Raw genomic sequence first — 16,212 nt, forward strand, 5'->3', positions numbered from 1 at the left:
AGGGTTAGGGGTTAGGGTTAGGGTTAGGGTTAGGGTTAGGGTTAGGGTTAGGGGTTAGGGTTAGGGTTAGGGTTAGGGTTAGGGGTTAGGGTTAGGGTTAGGGGTTACGGTTAGGGTTAGGGGTTAGGGTTAGGGTTAGGGTTAGGGGTTAGGGTTAGGGTTAGGGTTAGGGTTAGGGGTTAGGGTTAGGGTTAGGGTTAGGGTTAGGGGTTAGGGTTAGGGTTAGGGTTAGGGGTTAGGGTTAGGGTTAGGGTTAGGGTTAGGGGTTAGGGTTAGGGTTAGGGTTTGGGTTTAGGGTTTAGGGTTAGGGTTAGGGTTAGGGTTAGGGTTAGGGTTAGGGTTAGGGTACTCTGCATTAGGGTTAGGGTTAGGGTTAGGGTTAGGGGTTAGGGTTAGGGTTAGGGGTTAGGGTTAGGGTATTAGGGTTAGGGTTAGGGTTAGGGTATTAGGGTTAGGGTGTTAGGGTTAGGGTATTAGGGTTAGGGTTAGGGTATTAGGGTTAGGGTTAGGGTTAGGGTATTAGGGTTAGGGTTAGGGTTAGGGTATTAGGGTTAGGGTTAGGGTATTAGGGTTAGGGTTAGGGTTAGGGTATTCGGGTTAGGGTTAGGGTTAGGGTTAGGTTTAGGTTTAGGGTTAGGGTTAGGGTTGGTGTTGATGTTCGGGTTAGCGGTTAGGGTTAGGAATGTATGGCGTTCATTTGACCTATTCATTGTCAGGTCTTTAAATCCAGTCTTGTGATTGAGCTTGACATTGAAGCTGCGTGAAAATGTTGACAACATTATCGTGTGGCCTTCAAAGGAACGCTGGCTGTGATTTTCTGATGACAAGAAAATAGAAATCCCTTCGGGTTAGATGGTGTTAGATTGATATCGCAAAATATTTCGATCTGTCGTCAAGAGAGAAAAAAGTGTTGCAGGACTTCCAGAGGAAGCATTGCACATTTTAGTTAAACAGAAGAAATGACAGGTAGGAGATCATTAAGTATTTGGCATTGTTCAAAGTAGCACAATTGTCTGGTCGGTAATGGGCAGGATATCGCAAGAAGTCTCACAACTCCAGGTTAAAGTCCAACAGGTTTATTTGGTATCGCGAGTTTTCAGAGCGCTGCTCCTTCATCAGATGAGTGATGAACGAGCTGAGCTCCGAATGCTTGAGGTACGAAATAAACATGTTGGACTTTAACCTGTTATTGTGAGGTTTCTTGCTGAGCCGGCCCCTGTCAAACCCCGACACCTCCACATCGCGGTCAGAATTTAATGAGCAGAGAGAAGCATTGAATGATCCTTTGTCCGAAGGAATTGAACCATTCCAAAACAATGGAAAGGTGGGCATGTTAGGTCGATTAATAATTGCTCCGTAACGTCCCACGATTTATGAATTCGGTTTTAGCGAGATTAATATGTGGAGTTTCAGGGATAAAGCCTGAGTAAAATGTTCTGTTGGAGAGGGAATTCAGTCTCGTTGCGATGAATGACCTCCTGCTGCAAGACAGGGATCTGATGTTTCAATGATGTCTGGGTGCATTGAGACGGCATCACCAGCAGATGGAGGCAGGGTGGGCTCTGGGTGCATTGAGACAGCATCACCAGCAGATGGAGGCAGGGTGATCTCTGGGTGCATTTAGACGGCATCACCAGCAGATGGCGGCAGGGTGATCTCTGGGTGCATTGAGACAGCATCACCAGCAGATGGCGGCAGGGTGATCTCTGGGTGCATTGAGACAGCATCACCAGCAGATGGCGGCAGGGTGGGCTCTGGGTGCATTGAGACAGCATCACCAGCAGATGGAGGCAGGGTGATCTCTGGGTGCATTGACACGGCATCACCAGCAGATGGCGGCAGGGTGATCTCTGGGTGCATTGAGACAGCATCACCAGCAGATGGCGGCAGGATGATCTCTGGGTGCATTGAGACGGCATCACCAGCAGATGGAGGCAGGGTGGGCTCTGGGTGCATTGAGACGGCATCACCAGCAGATGGCGGCAGGGTGGGCTCTGGGTGCATTGAGACAGCATCACCAGCAGATGGTGGCAGGGTGATCTCTGGGTGCATTGAGACAGCATCACCAGCAGATGGCGGCAGGGTGGGCTCTGGGTGCATTGAGACAGCATCACCAGCAGATGGAGGCAGGGTGGGCTCTGGGTGCATTGAGACAGCATCACCAGCAGATGGAGGCAGAGTGATCTGTGGGTGCATTGAGACAGCATCACCAGCAGATGGCGGCAGAGTGATCTCTGGGTGCATTGAGACAGCATCACCAGCAGATGGCGGCAGAGTGATCTGTGGGTGCATTGAGACAGCATCACCAGCAGATGGCGGCAGGGTGATCTCTGGGTGCATTGAGACAGCATCACCAGCAGATGGCGGCAGGGTGATCTCTGGGTGCATTGAGACAGCATCACCAGCAGATGGCGGCAGGGTGATGTCTGGGTGCATTCAGACAGCATCACCAGCAGATGGCGGCAGGGTGATCTCTGGGTGCATTGAGACGGCATCACCAGCAGATGGAGGCAGGGAGGGCTCTGGGTGCATTGAGACAGCATCACCAGCAGATGGAGGCAGGGTGATCTCTGGGTGCATTGAGACAGCATCACCAGGAGATGGAGGCAGAGTGATCTGTGGGTGCATTGAGACAGCATCACCAGCAGATGGAGGCAGGGAGGGCTCTGGGTGCATTGAGACAGCATCACCAGCAGATGGCGGCAGGGTGATCTCTGGGTGCATTGAGACAGCATCACCAGCAGATGGCGGCAGGGTGATGTCTGGGTGCATTGAGACAGCATCACCAGCAGATGGCGGCAGGGTGATGTCTGGGTGCATTGAGACAGCATCACCAGCAGATGGAGGCAGGGAGGGCTCTGGGTGCATTGAGACAGCATCACCAGCAGATGGAGGCAGGGTGATCTCTGGGTGCATTGAGACAGCATCACCAGCAGATGGCGGCAGGGTGATCTCTGGGTGCATTGAGACAGCATCACCAGCAGATGGCGGCAGGGTGATGTCTGGGTGCATTGAGACAGCATCACCAGCAGATGGCGGCAGGGTGATCTCTGGGTGCATTGAGACAGCATCACCAGCAGATGGAGGCAGGGTGATCTCTGGGTGCATTGAGACAGCATCACCAGCAGATGGAGGCAGGGTGATCTGTGGGTGCATTGAGACAGCATCACCAGCAGATGGAGGCAGGGTGATCTCTGGGTGCATTGAGACAGCATCACCAGCAGATGGCGGCAGGGTGATCTCTGGGTGCATTGAGACAGCATCACCAGCAGATGGAGGCAGGGTGATCTCTGGGTGCATTGAGACAGCATCACCAGCAGATGGAGGCAGGGTGATCTCTGGGTGCATTGAGACAGCATCACCAGCAGATGGAGGCAGAGTGATCTGTGGGTGCATTGAGACAGCATCACCAGCAGATGGAGGCAGGGTGATCTCTGGGTGCATTGAGACGGCATCACCAGCAGATGGAGGCAGGGAGGGCTCTGGGTGCATTGAGACAGCATCACCAGCAGATGGCGGCAGGGTGATCTGAGGGTGCATTGAGACAGCATCACCAGCAGATGGCGGCAGGGTGATCTCTGGGTGCATTGAGACGGCATCACCAGCAGATGGAGGCAGGGAGGGCTCTGGGTGCATTGAGACAGCATCACCAGCAGATGGCGGCAGGGTGATCTGAGGGTGCATTGAGACAGCATCACCAGCAGATGGCGGCAGGGTGATCTCTGGGTGCATTGAGACAGCATCACCAGCAGATGGAGGCAGGGTGATCTCTGGGTGCATTGAGACAGCATCACCAGCAGATGGAGGCAGGGTGATCTCTGGGTGCATTGAGACAGCATCACCAGCAGATGGAGGCAGGGTGATCTCTGGGTGCATTGAGACAGCATCACCAGCAGATGGAGGCAGGGTGATCTGAGGGTGCATTGAGACAGCATCACCAGCAGATGGAGGCAGAGTGATCTGAGGGTGCATTGAGACAGCATCACCAGCAGATGGAGGCAGGGAGGGCTCTGGGTGCATTGAGACAGCATCACCAGCAGATGGCGGCAGGGTGATCTCTGGGTGACTTTTGCTCCAAGTTTCACCGACAGTAGTGAACTGAATATGATCCAGACAACCCGAATAATGGAACATATTTTCAATGTTTTGCTGTAGGAATGTATTTTATGTGAGGGGCACGGTGATATCAGGAGAGAGGATTAAATAATACATTGATGTATCTCAGAGACCTTAGGGACAGAACAGTTCAAAACCGGGGAGGAATCTATGACTTGTTTAAATTTGTATTGTGGGAAATCAATGCCAGCACATGGTTAACAGGAACAGGAGTGTTGAGACATTTTAAAATTATGTTGCATTAGTATATTTATACTTCAATGATTAAGATAATGATACTTCAAAATCTGTAGCAAGTAAACCGGAAACTAATTTGTACTGTTGGCAACTGGGTCCTTATAGTAGAGAACTGTTCCCTTCCAAACACAGGAGAGGGAGGAGAGTGAGCCCAGAGCTTCCCTCTCTCTACCCGGTGGTACAATGTCCCAGATGGTTCGAACCACTGAAGAGGTGGAGGTGAGTGGATTCAATAATGACATTCCTCCTCTTTTCATTGAGGAAGTTTTGGGACATGGATTAGCTCCTGCTCCTCCCCTCTCTCTGCTGGGTTAGTGGGAATCCAGGATGTTAACAATTTCACTCTCCCTCAATCCGATGGGGGGAATATTTCTCCATGGTTTTTTGTGTGTGACCCTCACTTCAGTTCCCAGTGGGTGCGGTGCAGCAGCTTAAAGAGGTGGTCAATGAGAGAAGCAGGGACACAGAGATCTAAATGTTGTGTTTGTGTGTCAGACATGTTAAAAATGTGGGATTGTTTCCCCCTCAGCGGGAGGAGAGTCAGTGAAGATATTTTGCAGAATCCTGTAATGAATGTGCTCTATTCTATCCCTGACCCAGTGTCTATCTCCGCTGGGAGCACTGGGTCAACAATGTTGGGTTCCAGACATGAAAATATCTGACTCAAATCAAAGATATGGAAGTAAAACTGAAAAGCAACCAGTTCAACAATTGGGTATTTCATTGATTGTTAGAGGAAAATGTTTTTATTCTTTTTATTGTAGTTTTTAATGCAAGTGAGTGACTCTCAGTGACATGAATTAACCGTGTCCATCAGTGCAAGGGAAATGTTCACAAAACTGGGTTTACCGCTGGATTTGTCAACTGTTTTGTTGGTGATCTTCAAGGGGATGGCCTCATGTCCCACCACACAGGAGTAAGAAGCGCCGCTGGACCATTCCTCTGCTGCAATGGATAACAGGCTGTACATGAAGAAGGAGCTATCGCCGTTCTCCGCCACCACCTCGGTGTTCCTGTAGTTGCCGGGATTCACCGGCTTGTCGTTGAGGTTCCACTTGACGAAGATCTCTCGGGGGGAGAAACCTCTCACTAAGCAGCTGAGGGAGATGAAACAGTTAGGAAGAGCAAAAAGAAAAGGAGTTATAGCACTAGGACCGCCCCAGAGGAATGACCCCGGAATATCAAGGGTGGGGTGACAGCTGGGGTAGAGAAGGCAAGGGAGGGAGATCAGAATACCTCGGAGGAAGGGAAGAGTGCAGGGTGTGAGATAGTGGTGGGGGATGGGAAAGTCAAAGGGATTGACAGGTGGTTCTGTGGGCAAAAGCGGGACTCCAGGATGGTAGTCTGCCTCCCTGGAGCAGGGGTACAGGATGTTTCAGAAAGGGTAGAGGGAATTTTGAAGGGTGGAGGGACTGAGTCTGATGTGATAGTGCACGTAGGAGAGAAGGATGTAGGAACAAAGTGCAGGGGGGACATACGTAGGCAGTTCAGGGAGTTGGGGGCTAGGCTGAAATGTAGGGCCTCCAGGGTGGCGTTCTCTGGGCTGCTGCCGGTGCCTGGGGCTAGCAGGGCTAGAAATAATGAGATACTCCAACTAAATGCGTGGTTGAAGGATTGGTGTAGGGCAGAGGGTTTTAGATTCGTAGACCACTGGGAAGTCTTTATGAAAGAGGGGCAAATATACAAGAGGGATGGGGTACAGTTAACTGGGAAGGGCATGCATATCTTAGCTGGAAGGTTGGCTGGAGTGTTTCGGCAGGGTTTAAACTAATATGGAGGGGGGGTGGGGAGGTGGACAGAACTGGGATTGGGGATAGGGTAAGCCCGGAGGGTAGGAAGAAGGATCGGATTGTTTCTGAGGGTCTTCGGTACATGTGTTTCAATGCTAGGAGTGTGACTGGCAAAACAGATGAACTGAAGGCAATAATGTTCGAAAGGAAGTTGGAAGTCGTGGCGGTGACAGAGACTTGGTTAAAGGAAGGGCAGGACTGGCAGTTGAATGTTCCCGGGTATAAGTGCTTCAGGCGTGATAGGGGTGGGTCGCTGAGAGGTGGGGGAGTGGCGTTGTTAGTTAAGGATTGCATCATAGCAGTGCAGAGGGAGGGAGGTGTAGAGGACATAGGAATCGAGTCGCTATGGGTGGAGTTGAGGAATAGGAAGGGAGATGTTACTATGTTGGGTGTGTACTACAGACCGCCCAACAGCCCGAGGGCTGTGGAAGAAGGGATAAGCAGGGACATTCTAGATAAGTGCAGGAAGAATAGGGTGGTGGTAGTGGGAGATTTTAATCTCCCCGGGGTAGACTGGAAGGTGCCGAGATCAGAGGGTGCTGACGGGGAGGAATTTGTACAGTGTGTAATGGAAGGATCCCTGGAGCAGTATGTGGATAGCCCGACCAGAGAGGGGGCTACACTGGACTTGGTTCTGGGGAATGAGCCTGGGCAGGTGGTTGACGTTGAAGTAGGAGAGCATGTGGCTAACAGTGACCACAACTCTGTCTGGTTTAAGATATTAATGGATAAAGATGAAGCCTGTCCTAAGGGGAGGGTGTTAAACTGGGGGAGGGCTAAATACAACCGGATTAGGCAGGATCTTAAAGATACGGACTGGGGTAAGCTGTTTGATGGCAGGTCGACGCTGGGTATGTGGGAGTCTCTGAAGGGAAAACTAAAATCTTTGCAGGAAAGACGTGCCGGTCAAGAGGAAGGATGGGAAGGGTAGGATTAGAGAGCCGTGGGTAACTAGGGATATTGAGGACCTGGTCAGGAGGAAGAGGGAGGCGTACATTAGATCTAGGCATTTGAGAACAGAGATAGCGTTAGAAGAATACAGAGAATGTAGGAGAGAACTTAAAAGGGGCATCAGAAAGGCAAAAAGGGGCCACGAAATGGCTTTGGCGGGTAGGATTAAAGAAAATCCTAAGGCATTTTACTCCTATGTTAGAAATAAAAGGATGGTTAGAGGGAAGATTGGTCCTCTCAGGGACAGAGGAGGGGAACTATGCTTGGAGCCTGGGGGAATGGGGGAGATTGTGAATGAATACTTTGCGTCGGTATTCACGCAGGAGAGGGGCCTGATGTCTGGTGCTGTGCTTGAGGAGGTTGAGGATCCGTTGAGGGAAATAGTCATCACGAGGGAAGAGGTGTTGGGACTTTTAGACAGTATAAAGACGGATAAATCTCCGGTGCCTGATGGCATCTATCCCAGGCTGTTAAGGGAGGTGAGGGATGAAATTGCTGGGCCTCTGACGCAAATCTTTGTCTCTTCTTTGGACAGTGGTGAGGTCCCAGAGGATTGGCGGATTGCAAATGTAGTACCGTTGTTTAAGAAGGGTCAGAGGGATAACCCAGGGAATTATAGGCCGGTGAGCTTGACTTCAGTTATAGGCAAGCTAATGGAGAGGATCCTCAAGGATAGGATGTATGAACATCTGGAGCGCTGCAATCTGATCAGGGATACGCAGCATGGCTTCGTTACAGGGAGGTCGTGCCTTACGAATCTAGTGGAATTTTTTGAAGAGGTGACAAAAACGGTTGACGAAGGACAAGCCGTTGATGTCGTCTATATGGATTTCAGTCAGGCGTTTGACAAGGTCCCTCATGGTAGGCTGATAGAAAAGGTGAAGGCTCATGGGATACAAGGCCAGGTATGTAGATGGGTGGAGAACTGGCTTGGGAGGAGAAGACAGCGAGTAGTAGTGGAAGGCTCCTTTTCCAATTGGAGGTCTGTCAACAGTGGTGTGCCGCAGGGCTCGGTACTAGGACCTCTTCTATTTGTGGTATATATTAATGACTTGGAAGAGGGGGTAGGTGGTGTGATCAGCAAATTTGCTGATGACACTAAGATGGTTGGATTGGCGGGTACTGAGGAGCAGTGCCTGGCAATGCAACAGCACATAGACAGGCTGGTAGATTGGGCAGATAGACGGCAAATGGAATTTAATCCGGAGTAATGCGAGGTGATGCACTTTGGCCGGAATAATGTGGAGGGGAGTTATACGATAAAAGGTAGAACTATCCGGAGTATAGATACGCAGAGAGACCTGGGGGTGCAAGTGCACAAGTCCCTGAAGGTGTCGGTGCAGGTGCAGAATGTGATGAGGAAAGCGTATGGTATGTTAGCCTTCATAGGAAGAGGTATAGAATATAAGAGTAGGAGTCTGATGTTGCAGTTGTATAGAACATTGGTTAGGCCTCACTTGGAGTACTGCGTCCAGTTCTGGTCGCCGTACTACCGGAAGGATGTAGAGATCCTGGAGAGAGTGCAGAGGAGATTTACCAGGATGCTGCCTGGTATGGGAGGGCTGTCTTACGAGGAAAGATTGAACGAACTTGGGCTGTTTTCCCTTGAGAGATGTCGGCTGAGGGGGGATCTAATAGAGGTTTATAAGATTATGAAGGGGATAGATAGAGTAAATGGTGGTAAGCTTTTTCCGCTATTAGAAATGGATAGAACGAGGGGTCACGGGCTTAGGGTGAGGGGGGCTAGGTATAAGACAAATATTAGAGGGCAGTTTTTCACGCAAAGGGTAGTGGGGGTGTGGAATGCACTGCCGAGTAAGGTGGTGGAAGCAGGCACGCTAGGGTTGTTTAAGAGTCACTTAGACAGCCACATGAGCGGGCTACATATAGGGGGATATAGTAGGCCTTACTAAACATTGCAGGCTTGGGAATACGTTTTGCCTCAGGGATGTTAGTCTTTGCCTGTTTAATAATGAATTTTTTTGTCTCCACAGGCATTTAAGTCCAGCAAGGGGCATGCATGCGGCAGGTTGTAGTGGGCTGCTCTTGGACGTTGCTTCGGGAGTTGCCTATTGCTTCATGTCGTTAGTGTGCTTAAACTGGACCATCTCGAGGGCAACACGACAGCTCAGAGACTATCTCTGTTGCTGTGCGGACACATGGATTTGGGCCTGTGTCTGTGGGAGTTTGCACGTTCTCCCCGTGGTTGCGTGGGTTTCCTCCGGGTGCTCCGGTTTCCTCCCACATCCCCAAAGATGTGCTTTTAGGCTGATTGATTGGGTACTAAATTGTCCCTAAATTGGACCTCCCTGATCCTCGCACATTAGGCGTCGACTAAAATCATGAATAGGTCACTGAGACAGTGGGACGGTGGCGCGGGCTCGTTGGGCCGAAGGGCCTGTTTCCCGCGCTGTGTTGTTCTTTGTTCTTTGTTCTGAGCGGAGACGTCTTCTGCCGAGGGCAGGAGGACAGAGACGACCGGTTCCCGCGGATTTGGATCTGCAGAAAATGTACAGTAAATGTCAATAAACTGGAGAATTCTGGAGACAATGAAACCACTGGTTAGATATCAGGAAAATGTGCAACACTTACATGGTATTTCAACGCTCTTGACTGTGCTGATGTGTCGAACCTCACAGTCAATTCTGGGACATTCTCCCGCTGAGTCGCTGATGGTTAACTGGCTGCTCAGGGTGTAGCTTCCATCCGTATTTCTCACTGACGGGTAAGGCTTAAATCCACTGGGGACCGTTTGCCCATTTATCTTCCAGGTCACTTTGGAGACATCTGGAGAGTAATCCATCGCCAAACATCCGAAGGTGATGGAGCCGTCGGAGTTGTGTCGCTGACAGGGGGAGACCAGGCCGTAGAGATTGGGCGGAGATTGTTTCGCTGGGAAAGAATGGCCAATTGAACAAGTTAGACTCTTACTTGCATTTATTAAGTCATCAAACATATTGTTACAAATAGGTTTCTATATTAGATATAGCTCTTGGTGTTAAAGGGATGAAGGGATATGGGTAGTAGGTGTGATCAGGATAGTGATGAGCTCTGACCAAAGTGAATGGCGGAGTAGTCCCAAAGGGCCAAATGGCCTACTCCAGCTTGTATTTTCTATGTTTCTATCTCCAACACTGATTAGAATTATGAACTTATCCCTAATATTTCCCGATGAAATCTTTCATCCGCCTTTGAGATGATGTTACTTCTATCATTTGGGAATTGTCATCTCTGTAGAAACTCATATCCCTGTCTTCACTTCTATCAAATTAGGAAGAAAAAAAACACATTCTGTTAGTCTCACAATGACGTGTCATTCATTGGATTAACAGGGAACAGCAAAAATGTTCCCCATTATTGCAGCAACTATTTATTTCTCAACAACAGCAGTGTGTGACAAACCGCTGTTTATTTCTCAAACAACAACACTTTGTGATGAAGAAGTTCTCCCTTCATTCAGACTATCCACTCACCTGATGAGGGAGCTCCAACAGCTTGTGATTCCAAATAAACCTGTTGGACTTTAACCTGGTGTTGTGAGAATCCTTCCTGTGCCCACACCAACCTCACTCCGGCATCTCCACACTAGTTTTGGAAATTGCCTGGTTTCAAACTGATTGGTGCCCCTTCCTCTGTCCAACTCACTGCCTCTCACTGCACAAACCAGAGATTAGTGACTTTGCTTCAAAAATACCTCCGGAATGAATACTTACTGAATGATCAGGAAACTCGCAATGTGATTATAAATTCAAATAAATCCAACATTGACTCATTGAAGGATCACACATTAATACCTAGAGATTCCCATTCGGGCCCTGAAGTTTCCTCCATCATTCACTGAGATTACAGATGAGCTGATTGTGGTGCTAGCTCTATTCTGAACCCCCTCAGTCCGCCCATCCAGCACCCGCTCTCTGCCCATTTCCCCAGCTCTTTGCCCTTTCCCCTGGCTCTCTGCCTGTCGCAGTGGCTCTTTTCCCCTTTTATCCGGCTCTCTGTATTTCCACCTGGTTCTCTACACTTCCCTCCAGCTCTGTGCCCTCTCCCCCGGCTCTCTGCTCTTTCTCTGTATCTGTCTGTATCTCTGTCACACTCTAGAAACACTTTCAACAGGATCAGGTATAACATTTACAGAAATGTTTAATATAAATTCCAATTAATGTTTAGAATAAGCAGAAAATATTATACAGCAGCACCAGCATTGTGAGTGAGTGGAACATTTTCACTGGATAAATATAGAAATTCTAGATTATTTTAATTTTTTGGTTTAAATTTCAAGCACTGGTGCAGTAGATGGTTCAACCCGCGGCCACTAGATGTCACCATATTTAAACATTTGGAAGGTAAAAGTTCCAGCCATCAAATATCACCGAGATTAAACATTGCAGGGACCCCAAATTGTAAATGCAGTGACAAACTATGTTCTGAACGAGTGGCGTAAGCCGATATCAGTAAAGATTTTAAACATACAAACACAATGAAGCCTGCTTTATTTATGTCTGCAGTCACGCATCAAACAGTTGCGAACCCGCAGAATGTTCATATTCAATCAAAGCGTGTAACAGCTCAGTGTCACTGAGTTCAAACAATGCAGAAACACTACATTAATTCACAAATTTTACGTGTTTAGAGTCACCCAGATACATAATCTCCTCACCACAGAAAAAAACGCATCACTGACAGACTGAAGCCCGCTTCATGCAGAAGCAGCACAATTCTACAAACACTTTCAACAGAATCAAATGTAACATTTACAGAAATGTTCAATATAAATTCCAGCCAATTCGCCCATCACCAAACTAATTAATGTTTAGAATAAGCAGAAAATATTGCACAGCAGCACCAGCATTGTGAGTGAGTGGAACATTTTCACTGGCTAAATATACAAATTCTAGATTATTTTAATTGTTTGGTTTAAATTTCAAACACTGGTGCAGTAGATGGTTCAACCCGCAGCCACTAGATGTCGCCGAGATGAAGCACTGCAGAAACGCTGAATTGTTTAACAGACATTTAGATTTGAAAGTAACCCTAACCACACAGTAACCACAACAGATAAACACCAAATCCCAACAATTTGGGATTGAATCCCTCAGCAGCAGCTATTGTGCAGAAAGAGCTGAATTCTAAAACCCCTTCGCAGCAGAGTCACAGGAAACATTGTAACAATTCTCAACCGAGAATCCGCCAAACTCACATTTCTGTTACCAAATGGATTATTAGTACAGATAAAAATATAAAACAAAGACACATGTAAACCAGTTACTCAATAAGTGGATGGTTCTTACCTGTAGTCACCGTCACCATGGTCCCTTGTCCCCAGTAGTCGAAAGCATCACAGTGTCACATTCCGTTGGCTGTGTCATAAAATAACCGTCCCTGCACAGAATAGACACAAAATCACCGTTACTTTAAATATCCACAAACCCAAGGAAAAGCAAAGACAATTAACGTTCATTAGATTATAATTGGATCTTTGGATATCATTTGACATTCCTAAATGACCCTAATGTTTTATATTTCACAGAGTTACACGTGAACATGTTGTTGAAAACGCACATCGATAATTGAGTAACTATCAAGATTTTCCATGTTTATTCTTGCCATGTGGTCAGTGCTGGACATAAATAGTATTGTACTGTGATTACAGTTTGGATGTAAAAGTGACACTGATCCAGTTTCAATCAATCAGTGCTGAGGGTTTTTTGTATTGACAGTAACTGCTGTGTAGCTCCAGCTATCACAGTGAGACACAGCATGACCAATACTGAGGCGGACAGTTAGCTGTGAAGTACAGACAGTTAATTTCACTGCTATTTCAAAAGCCTGTTTGCAGCTCGTTAAGGGTGACTCAGTGAGATAGTTCAATTTCGACTGGTCATGATATTGATAAAGGGGGTTAGAAACTTTTACACTCTCTGTGCACATCCAGCGTGTAAATCAATAACAATAAACTTGAAGCATTTTACATCATAAAAAAAGTACTGCTTCTAAGTATTATTTTGTTGAACCCTCATGTACTTTGGCATTCGGCAATAGCATTGGTCACAAATTTAAGCAAGGACCTTTTCTGAGGTTTCTGTATGAGGATGGCGCTTTTCTCAGCGCTGTGACCCCCGTAGAGTATCACAGTGACACACACACCAGTGCACTCACTCTGTTCAGTCGTGCTGTTCAATATTCACTTCAAACGGACCATTGGTTTTGCTCGAATGGGAAATGTAGGCAACTGTTTATATAACACAATCTATCAGAAATATTAAAAAGAGTAATATATCGTATGTCGGATTGCTGAAACTACAATGAATATAAAGGCAGTGAAAAGCTGACCAGTTATATGGGTGAGTTTGGGAAGTTTTACTGTTAAATGCTTTCTGTGTTACTCTTTATTTTAAACACCATTATAGTTTGCTTCTGACCAGCCTCGATCATACTGCATTGAAAACAGATCCTGACCTTCAGGTTATGATGGAAGATGCTGATATCCCCAGTAATAGATGGCCGTGTCTCCAGTCTTCAGGCTCGTCATCTCCAAAGAGAAGATGTTGCTTGAAGTGTCTGTGGACGCAGTAAATCGACCCTGAATTGATGGCGTGTAGTAATTAGTGCTGGATGAACGATAGTAGGTAAGCAGACACTCGAGCCCCCTGTCCGGGAACCTGCCGGATCCAGTCCATCCAGTAGCTGCCAAGATTTAAACCGCTGGTTTTACAGCTCAGTTTCAGGGAGCCTCCGGGACGCCTTTGTACTTTCAGTTCTTTGACTTGATATTTTCCTTCCACCTTTCCGTATCCTGACAACCTGGTTTCTTCCAATTCTCACGCCACGTACATCCTTCTGGGTCCCAGTGAGTTTAAAATCCTGTATCTCTGTCTCTGCAGAGCTGCTGGTTAAAGACACATTTACAGCACTTAGCAGACAGAAACTTCACTCTGCTTCTTTCCCTCCCCCTCCCCCAGCTAGTGCTTGTAACACACATTCAGACACCCGGACAGACAACAACAGACAGATGACATTGTAATTCAGGAATGGAATTAGTAAATGAGACAACAAATAACTTTGCAAGAAATTGTTACAGTTCAAGCAACTTAAGGGAAAGGCAACTTTGCAGGAATCAGTAAAGGGGACAAACCTGTAGCCGATGGAGCCCTGGGTGAACAAGTTGTACAGTCCACATTCAGACCTGGCCTGCCGGGCAGTGCAGAGCTGCGAGTTAGCCTTGGAATAAACCATTTACCTGGTGCTCACTAACCCACACACACAACCCCCCCACACACTCAGAGACAGGCTGGTGTTGGACTGGGCCATACCTGCAGGAGGTGTGTCCAGGTGAGGTGTAGGAGATGTGGTTGGATGGGGTTTGATTGGGGAGGTGTGGACAGTGTGCGTGGAGGTTACAAAAAGGCTGGGGTTCCATTGTTCTGTCTCTGTCTTCGCGTGGCTGGGTAAGTATCAGGTAAACTGTGTGTCTGTGTGAGTGAGTCAGTGTGTGTGTGTGCGCAGCATGGAGTTCCAGCTCTGAGATTTTAACCCCCCTCCCCTTTATCCAGCACAAAGCACCTGGCCCAGGATCTGTCTCCGCCACCATGGGAGAGGGAATGGAAGGAGTTGGAGAGATCACCGAGGGAAAAGATGTGCGCTGGTGAGTATGAACCTCTTCACTTTGTGTCTGCGTCTCTTTCCCACCTCAGCCCTGCTTTTCTCTGTCTGTTTGCAGCCTCCTCTCAATCTCCCTCTCAGTCTTTCTCAGTCTTAATCTTTCCCTCTCAATCTTAATCTTTCTCCTCTCAGTCTGAATCTTTCCCTCTCATTCTGAATCTTTCCCTCTCAATCTGAATCTTTCCCTCTCAATCTGAATCTTTCCCTCTCAATCTGAATCTTTCCCTCTCAATCTGAATCTTTCCCTCTCAATCTGAATCTTTCCCTCTCAATCTGAATCTTTCCCTCTCAATCTGAATCTTTCCCTCTCAATCTGAATCTTTCCCTCTCAATCTGAATCTTTCCCTCTCAATCTGAATCTTTCCCTCTCAATCTGAATCTTTCCCTCTCAATCTGAATCTTTCCCTCTCAATCTGAATCTTTCCCTCTCAATCTGAATCTTTCCCTCTCATTCTTAATCTTTCCCTCTCATTCTTAATCTTTCCCTCTCATTCTTAATCTTTCCCTCTCATTCTTAATCTTTCCCTCTCATTCTTAATCTTTCCCTCCCATTCTTAATCTTTCCCTCCGAATCTTAATCTTTCCCTCCGAATCTTAATCTTTCCCTCCGAATCTTAATCTTTCCCTCCGAATCTTAATCTTTCCCTCTCAGTCCTGTTTGTCTTTTTACTGTCTTTATTTTCCCTCTCTGTCTTTATTTTCCCTCTCTGTCTTTATTTTCCCTCTCTGTCTTTATTTTCCCTCTCTGTCTTTATTTTCCCTCTCTGTCTTTATTTTCCCTCTCTGTCTTTATTTTCCCTCTCTGTCTTTATTTTCCCTCTCTGTCTTTATTTTCCCTCTCTGTCTTTATTTTCCCTCTCTGTCTTTATTTTCCCTCTCTGTCTTTATTTTCCCTCTCTGTCTTTATTTTCCCTCTCTGTCTTTTATTTTCTCTCCCTGCCTTTTATTTTCTCTCCCTGCCTTTTATTTTCTCTCCCTGTCTCTTTGTTTTCTCTCCCTGCCTCTTTATTTTCTCTCCCTGCCTCTTTATTTTCTCTCCCTGCCTCTTTATTTTCTCTCCCTGCCTCTTTATTTTCTCTCCCTGTCTCTTTATTTTCTCTCCCTGTCTCTTTATTTTCTCTCCCTGACTTTTATTTTCTCTTTCTGACTTTTATTTTCTCTTTCTGACTTTTATTTTCTCTCCCTGACTTTTATTTTCTCTCCCTGACTTTTATTTTCTCTCCCTGACTTTTATTTTCTCTGCCTGACTTTTATTTTCTCTGCCTGACTTTTATTTTCTCTGCCTGACTTTTATTTTCTCTGCCTGACTTTTATTTTCTCTGCCTGACTTTTATTTTTTCTGCCTGACTTTTATTTTTTCTGCCTGACTTTTATTTTCTGTGCCTGACTTTTATTTTCTGTGCCTGACTTTTATTTTCCCTGACTTTTATTTTCCCTGACTTTTATTTTCCCTGACTTT

General features: G+C 47.0%; 1 gene segment (V, D, J or C); it reads right to left on the minus strand.

Annotated features, from left to right (window-relative positions):
- Positions 1-9,417: 9,417 nt before the first annotated feature.
- On the minus strand, positions 9,418-14,463 carry LOC145350236 (Ig heavy chain C region, secreted form-like). The segment is given in 5 exon segments: positions 9,418-9,593; positions 9,687-9,986; positions 12,383-12,473; positions 13,551-13,977; positions 14,227-14,463. Coding segments are annotated over 3 exon segments (495 nt in total).
- Between the last annotated feature and the right edge of the window lie 1,749 nt (positions 14,464-16,212).

Source organism: Carcharhinus amblyrhynchos, chromosome 11 (genome assembly GCF_965287045.1).
Source record: "Carcharhinus amblyrhynchos chromosome 11, sCarAmb.v2.hapA, whole genome shotgun sequence".
Classification (NCBI taxonomy): domain Eukaryota; kingdom Metazoa; phylum Chordata; class Chondrichthyes; order Carcharhiniformes; family Carcharhinidae; genus Carcharhinus; species Carcharhinus amblyrhynchos.